This window comes from Lissotriton helveticus, chromosome 12, assembly GCF_964261635.1.
Source record: "Lissotriton helveticus chromosome 12, aLisHel1.1, whole genome shotgun sequence".
NCBI lineage: Eukaryota > Metazoa > Chordata > Amphibia > Caudata > Salamandridae > Lissotriton > Lissotriton helveticus.
The window spans coordinates 275,162,747-275,171,511 of NC_136073.1; the positions used below are offsets into that span (position 1 = coordinate 275,162,747).

The following is an 8,765-nucleotide window of genomic DNA, read 5'->3' on the forward strand; positions in this document are numbered from 1 at the left end:
GGGTTATCAAGAAAGCTGACATTCATGGATACCCCAGTGGTCATCATTGCATATCTCTGAACTATCACAATACCACAATACATAGCATCAAAATCACTGGTGCTGGCGAAGTCTAATGTACTCTGGTACTCTGTGTTTTTTATGTGCATCCCTCAATTGAAAGGAATCTTTTATCAGTAGACCATTGCAAATGTGCCTTTATTGTAGTCATTGCTGAGTGGGTAGTACTTGGCAGGTGGGGATGTGAGTTTTGTATGTACACTAGAAGGTCAGATGGTAGTTTCAGCTTTGTCCTCCTATAGATGTATCTTATTCTTATTTTGGAAAATGAGAAAGTTTTATTTCTGTAGAAAACTAAAACCCTAATACAAAATAAAGCCATTTTCCTTTTTTTTTCTTGCAGCAACAACTGCGCATGAGGATGAAGCTTACTTATAACCACAAAGGTTCAGCCATGCAGGACCTAGCAGAGGTGAATAACTTTCCTTCCCAGTCATGGCAGTGAGGATGAAACCATCTGTGCTTTTACCTACCCATACAGAAAGAACTGTACTCTGGAACAGAGAGAGGCACTGGCCTTTGGAATTTCCCCTTTACATGCACCTTGGGCCATGAAAAGCAGAAGTGGGTTCCATCGATGAGGAATACTGTCCAACTTATTGAAGCATATTTTTTTGAGAATAATCGACTCTACTCATCTGCCTGGGGTTACCTGCTTGTGAAAACCACAGTGCTTCTCTTCTACGTTCATAAGAAATGGAACAAAGCCTTCCTCTTTTCAGCCCTCACAGAAGATGACAACACAGTGGTCCCTGGCTACACGCCTTGGTTGGTTATCAACTTATCAACCGGTTGCTCTTCCCTTTTACTTTTGCCACCATTGGCATTTTGTTTTGGTGTTTTTTCCAATTCTTGGTAATGTGTGGAATCTCTTCACCTGGCACTTTGGAGGTTCAAGGCTGACTAGGGAATCCACACCTGCACTTTGGAGGTCCAGGTTGGAATTACCCAAAAACACTGAGCTTCATCTTTCAGTAACACTTCTGGTGCTGAAAGGAATCCTGTTCTCCATAAGTCTGTGTTTGTGCATTGCTGTATATTTTTACATCTCCATTCATACTGTCCCCACGTATACACCCACTTATTTCTTGGCAACTATTTATTCCGGGTAGATGAAAACTATCCAGTTAAATTACAGCTTATGTGAGATTTTATTTTGATCTTGTACCGTGCTCCTTTTTGGTTATTCTTTTCTTGTCTGCTGTCAGTATGCAGGGACGACATTGTGGTTAACCGTATTTGTCCCTGGGAGAATAGTTGATGTAAAAGTGGTTCAGCCATTAGCAGATACTAGTGTGCAATAGCATGCAGGCGTCAGAAAACACTTGCTGTGCATCAACAACATACAAGCCCGGGTGGGAGGCAACATGTGGGCATCTTGGACAACTTGGTGTGAGGACAGAATTCAGGCATACTGGACTTGCTGTGGAAAAGAATTCAATCATGGAATATAACAGGAGGGAAGGGAGTGTTCAGGTAATATAAAATGCCTATTGTGGGAGTGTGTTCAAATATTGAACAAGATCTTGTGTGGTGGAGGAATCTAGACTTGGAGAAGATCAGTACTGAGTGTGTGTATGTGCGTGCACACGCGCAGATATCAGGCAACATGGTTAAGAAGAAATGTCATATAATAGTTACAATTTAATGTGTTTTGAGTCAGTTGTACTAAAAACTTCTTAAACAATATAAAGCTTGGTCTTGCCCATTAGTTTGCTGATGTGCAGTAATGGGTTTCTTTGTTAATGCAAAGAGTTTGATACCTGCACGTTGGCTGGGATGAATGAAGGATCAATAGAAAATGTGATCGAGTTGTGTGCATTATGAGAGGGATACGGGTTGGTTATTTGGTACGTCCCTGTCTTATCTCTGTCTGGCCACAGGCTTTGGGTGCTTTTAATTTCTTTCATCTTAACTCTTTTAAAAAAAAGAAAATTGTAACTATAACCCGATTGGCACTGAAATAAAATACACAAGGTTAAATCTTTCCTAGCTCCACTGAATGCTGTTACAAAGCAAATGGGGCATCCATTTGATGCTACCATTTGTGAAATGACCTAAATGGCATAGAATGTGAATACACGAGACTTTAGGGAGCATTGGTAGAGTTAAACGTATTGTAGAGGCTGACTGGGGACATTATATTTGATCTGTTACTAGAATTGATGTTGAGAAACTGGGAGGGCATAGAAGGTCCACACCAGTCCAAGGAGTCTGAACAAATAAGTGGACTAAGACGGCTCATCTGGTATGGGAAAACGTTAATAAATGGGCCCCAGAAACAAATGATTGTAATGTGGACGTACACTAACAGGCCCTAGAAATGTGACATAGAGGAGGCTCCAGGAGATATTTAAAGTATGATGGGAGATTACGCAACCAGATGGCTCTTGTACCCCAAGCTGGGGAGCTCATTTAATTTGGCAAGTATACTTGATTTTGTTTGAAAGACCCTTCCTCTTAAAAAAAAAAAAAAAGAGAGAAAAAATACTGCCTGTTTGTCTCTGGTAAAGATGGATGACTCCGTCATACCTTGCCTTCCCAATATTCCTTTAGTTCTTAAATGACCATTGCTCCCTTGTGGGGTATGATGAATTAAGATTGTGTTTCTTTTGGTCTTCAATTTGCTAGACCTCTCATATACTGTGCTTTTCCAATTAGTCTTTGTATCCTATGTAACCCACTGTGTCCTCTCCAAGAAGCACAGTAGCTTTCTTGTTCTTTCATTCTCATCTCCATTGAGATATAATGTGCACCGATCCTCCCTCATGACTTTCAGGTAACTATAACACTTTGCTATCCTTTTCCACTTAAACGTTGTATCCTATTTTACCAACCTTGCCCTATCCAAGAAGCACAATAGCTTTCTTGTTCATCCAGTCTCATCTCCATTGAGATATTACGTGCTCAGATCCTCCCTCAAGACTTGCAAATAGCGGTGACGCTTTCCTGTTCTGTAGCACTGTTTTATGCTTGCATTAAGCATTATCAAATTTGTTGTGCTCTGGATCACATTGATCGTTTTTCTTGAAGGGCGTTCAAAATTCATTCCATGTCATCGCCTGCATAATATTAGAGTGCTACGTTCCAAAGCTTTGAATATTTTTTATCTACTAATATGAAAGTAAACACATTGGACTATCCGACATTTTACCTTCATATTTTTATGTGGAGTGTGTTGTGGGATTATTCATTGTGCAGAGAGAGAGGGGGGGGGGGCAAAAGAGTTATTGAGCAGCAGGAATAGTAAGATCACAAAGAGAGGCCCATCTCTAGGAATGATTTTTCTAGGTGATTGAAGAGACCAACCTTGCAAGCAGAGTTCTCATTTTAAATAAAAAATTCTGAAGTTATCTATCTACAGATCTAGGAATGGCTTTGGAACAAGACTGTTGCTCAAGATTAATGCACTTGACATGTAACATAATGTATCTGCCTCCTGGGCATGGTTATTTTAGCATGGGAACTTTTCTAGTGCTCCAAGTCCCACGTAGGTGGACATCCCTGGTTACCATTAATTTCCTGATTCATGGATAACTGTTTTACCAATGTTCTGCCTTGATTATGTTGGTGTGTAGCTCTGTGGAAAAAATGTATTTGCCTGTTGCTGTAGGTTCCTGACTGCATAGATGCTGTTTAACATTTCTGATGTTACAAATTTAAGAGGTGGGCTCTCCCATGACACCGCTGATTGCTGTAAGTCATGTCTGAATGCACACAGTAACATGGCTGGGTGCTGCTGGTTATCTAGTACTTGAACACACCGGGTAGTGTGGCAAGTTCTTCTATGTGCTGCACAATTGTTGGGGGTGTGAGAGAACAGAGATGCTGTGATATGTCTGGTTGCTGCATATTTCCTAATCCATACAATGTAGACATGTTAACCTCACTCATTTGATCCAAACCCAAACTAGGCCTTTTTGGAACTTAACTAGTCGCTGCAGTTTCCAGATTGTGAGAACAAACTGCAACTGCCCCTTTTCTTAAATGTGTGACGAGTAGCGTGGGAAGATGAATTGCCTTTGCTTCTTATGGTTGACTTGAAGTACGTCATTTCTGGCCGAATATTTCTTTTCGGCATGTGCTCATACACTGTTTGTGTCCTTTCTCCCACTGAGGGCAGCAATGTTGGGGGTTGACGGAGATCTTTTTGAATATCATTCCTCCGTAACCTCCCTTTGTTTTATAAAGTCCTTTTTATTCCTGTTTCTGTACGTTACATTTTTCTTCTGCGCCTTTACCTTGTAGCCTTGACTGTAAAAGTATTCAGATATCATTTATGATTGGGAAGGCTGAGCAACTTCTGATTAATGTGGACATATTTTTTCTGATGTAAAAACAATTTAAATTAAATCTTATGGAACTACACGGGGGAGATGTACAGACCGAGATGAATTCCATGGGAATCTTAGACTGCTGGCTATTGTTGTCTTTCAGTTTAAAATAATTATGAACAGTGACTAATAAAAAATAAAATAAAAAGGACAACAACCAAACATTAGAAATCCTCAGAATGCCTGTGTTTTTATCTTATTTTAAATTATAGTATTTATGTAGTTGTCTATTATACTGTAATTCACACTGCCTGAAACCCACAACAGCAGTTCTTTTGAGTCCATTTGCAAACATCTAGTTCTGATCCATAGAATTTGTGTAGAATATATGTGCAGCTTTTAAAGACTGTTCATGCCTAAAATTATAGGAACAGTTAATAGTTTTATGTGACTTCCATGTAAATGAATTTTCAAACTGTTATTATTGAGATATAATGTTTTTCTAATGATTTTCTCCAATGTGGAACTTGCCATTTGTAAGTATCTACCGCAATCCTTTGCCGCATATTGTGAAGCAGCTGGTGATCTAGAGTACATTTGTTTTCCTAAAGTATCAGGATCTATTAGCTGAAAAACATATATTTGTCTAAATTAATTTCTTTAGAAATTATTTAATAAACTGATTGTAATGACATGCCCCTGCCAGTTATTAAATTTCACCAGCATTGGATCTTTCTTAAATTCATTTTAGAAGTGCTGCCAAGTCACTTTAATAATAATCCCAGAATGTATTTTTCTCTTATACATCTCAGCCCAGCACAACAATAACTATTAAACCCATCTATATAATTCAGGCTATATTGCGATCATCCAATGGGGGAATGGATAAGTCTTCCCTGCGGAACAGCTTGGATATTTTTTCCACAGTGTAGGTGTGCGGAGTACCAGAGGTTGCGCTCATGGTTGTCGGTAATTTTCATGAAAATTCCCTTCAAAATAATATTAAAAGACAGCATCTGATGGAGACTTCTAGCCACAGATTCCTTACCATAGAATATTCCCCAGGTGTTAATACTGGATCAAGAAATTTTCTAGCAGTATCTCTGTGTGCCAGTAGGTGGTGTCGTTTGGCTCCACCCTGGAAGTAACGTGAACGGTGCCTATATACAACAGTTCTTTTCTCTCCGCACCGTCAACGCAGATCCGGAGAAAGCAACTGCTGTCCATTATTTGGATGAGTTTTTTCGACATTTTGTCAACCTTGTTTTTGGGACGTTTCCTAGTGTGCAAATCATGCAACACAATAAAACCTGTGGGGATTAAACCTTTTGGTTCCTGTCACATGCAGATGTCTGTGACAGACCCCCATCTGTTTTGTCTCTGGTGCTGGAAGCCAGGCCACTACCTTTACTAAGTCATGTGAGGAATGCTGCATCATGAACCCCAAGGCCCTGGAGAAGAGGTCTTTAAAGCTCCTGGTCGCCCAACGCTGGTCGAATGCGCAAAGCTCTAGGTCATTGTCGTGTAGAAGGTCCCTGTCCCATTTGCAAAGCCTTTCCAGGTGCCCAAAGTCGTCTGATAAGTCCCATAAGAAGTCAAAGAAGTCAACGTGCTCTTCAACTTCATCGCACCAGTCTAAGTCATCGGACGAGGCGTGAGAGCGACGTCACCATTCTAGCCCTGCTCCCACACCTCCGCCCTGAAGCCTCTCTCTGGGTCCACTCTGCCCCTCCCCAAGTTTCCTGGGGCCGTAGCCACCCCGCCAACCTACATCAATTTTACACAGCCATGCACCTCATTTTTGTGAAGGCCAACCCCTCTGTAGAGCCTTCAGGTTCCATAGGTTCAGCGGGTGCACCCACTGCAGTGTCACCGGCAAGGCCACCCTTTTTGCAAGTCGGGACCCCTTGATCCGGACCAGCTCTGGTTGCGAGACTGCGACCTTACCTGGAGCCAGTTCGTGATATTGTTCCCAGCACTGGCTGCTTCAGCCCCTTCATCATAGAGCCTGATTTGGTGAAAGTGGTTAGGAGCACACTGCTTGCATGTAACCGCACCATTACCCTATAGCGTCTTGGTAGTTGTAGTTCAGTTTTTCACACAAAGTTCATATTATTTTTCAGCTAATGCAGTCTTTCGAAATCGTTTCTCTAGACACCAGTGTTTCTAGATTCCTCCCTCATCAGTAGAGGATATTTACAGGTTGCTGGACATGCTGCCAATTTTCACTGGTATAATCCCACTCATAGCTTGCCGGCATTACAAAGCTTGTCAGCTTGGGGGTGGCTCACAAGGGCCTTTTATCTGTGTAAGTGGGTAGGAACGCACTGCTTGCATGTAACAGCGCTGAGTGGGATTATACCTGAGCAAATTGGCAGCATGTCCAGCAACCCAGCCGGAACTCAACCTTTCAAGTCTGAGCTAGCGCCTCCTTTCTTCGACACTGTCTGTGGGGAATATTATTTGAGTGGATTAGATGATTCTTATGGTTACAAGTACCCCTTTAGAAGAGCTTTAGGCTAACCGGTACGAGGACCTGGTGGATGCCAGTGGGCTGGACACCTTCCAAGACACTGGTTTATTCTCTCCTCCTAGTGAGGAAGGGGCTTCCTTTGCAATGTTGGAGAGCAGCTTGGCTGAGGCCTTGCATTGTCCGCAGTGTCAGTCGATACACAAGTCTTGACTGAGGTGCTTCAGCCAGGAGTAATCCCCAGTGAACCTCTTCACTTTCAGTGAAGCCCTCACAGATGTCCTGCTCTGGGCATGGGCCAAACCCTGCACAGGGGCTCCTATACAGAGGATTATTACACAGTGCCATTGTTCCGCTCCTGGGGTCGCAGCACCCCACCCCAGATAGGCTAGTTGTCCACGCCTCCACCTCCAAAGTTAACCCTGGTACATTCTCTACCACACCACTGGATAGGGAATCCAAGAGGCTGGATACCTTTGGCAAGAGGATGTTCTCTTCCGCCAGTGTAGCACTGCAGAAAGTGAACCGGATGCCTCTTGGGTGGATATACCTAAACAGTTTGGGATTCGATCGCACACGTTTGACTTAAGCTATATTGAGAGAGGCCATTGCTGATGGCACGGACGCAGAAAAGTTCACCATTCACTGCGGGCTGTATTCAACTGACTCACTAGGCAGAGCGAGTGTGTCGTCAGAGGCATTTAGACACCATGCCTGGCTGAGCTTTTTGGGGGATGTCCAGGTATCCCTTATGGACATGTCCTTTGATGGCACCAGCCCTTTTGGCAATAAACTGATTTACAAAAAGTGAGCGACCCAGACTACCCTTGAGGGCTTGGGTAATTAAGTGAAAGGGTAAGAGTGCCTTCAAGGGAATTCGTTTAAACAGATTTTTACACTTTCAATGTGACTTACAAGGATAAATTAATAATCCCCATCAGAATTCAATTCTACTAAAATAAAATTTAAATCAAACAAACATGACTACATAAATGACAAACATAAACACAAGCCAGGTGTATAGAGAAAGAAATTTATCAAAAGTTTAAAACAAATCATCTGATATACAGAAAATGAAATAGGACTGCAGGTTGACACTCAGTATATTCACAAGCAACTCAACAGAACCTATTAGCACCTATCCCAAAAGCATAATGAAAAAACAAAAAGGATGAGGCGGAGGTCGACGTTTCGGTCTCCTACAGGATGCTTAGCGAGACCATCTTCAGGACTGATGACAATTGGAATCTGTATATTAAAAAGAGTGTAATAGAAAATATTGTGACAATTGGAAATTAAATTTGAGCATCAACGTCACGTCATTAAGTTGTAGACATGGGTCTTCCGGAGAGTTATAAGTATAACCCAATCTTTCAATTTAGTTGGGCTCGTAAACGCAGTGTACCACTTTCGCTAATACAAAGCGGGGGTCCTGTTCCTCCGTCCGTGCGATAGGAACAGGACCCCCGCTTTGTAGATCTCCGAGAGAACGCTATTGTATCTGCAGAAGCTATCCGAAGTCGAGTTAAGCTAACGTCTGACTAAAGGACCCCTTTTTTGATTAAATCTCTGGAATCGCCATTTGACGGACGTATTAGCGAAAGTGGTACACTGCGTTTACGAGCCCAACTAAATTGAAAGATTGGGTTATACTTATAACTCTCCGGAAGACCCATGTCTACAACTTAATGACGTGACGTTGATGCTCAAATTCAATTTGCAATTGTCACAATATTTTCTATTACACTCTTTTTAATATACAGATTCCAATTGTCATCAGTCCTGAAGATGGTCTCGCTAAGCATCCTGTAGGAGACCGAAACGTCGACCTCCGCCTCATCCTTTTTGTTTTTTCATTATGCTTTTGGGATAGGTGCTAATAGGTTCTGTTGAGTTGCTTGTGAATATACTGAGTGTCAACCTGCAGTCCTATTTCATTTTCTGTATATCAGATGATTTGT

The 8,765-nt window shown here is 41.9% G+C and overlaps 1 protein-coding gene across 1 annotated transcript in view; it reads left to right on the top strand.

Moving 5' to 3' along the window:
* AP1G1 (adaptor related protein complex 1 subunit gamma 1) overlaps positions 1-4,569 on the top strand; it is an 803,442-nt gene extending 798,873 nt beyond the window's left edge. The window contains exon 24 of the mRNA XM_078671300.1: positions 404-4,569. Coding sequence (XP_078527426.1) covers positions 404-505 — 102 coding nt within the window. The 3' untranslated portion in view covers positions 506-4,569. The remainder of the gene's footprint in view (positions 1-403) is intronic.
* Positions 4,570-8,765: the final 4,196 nt, after the last annotated feature.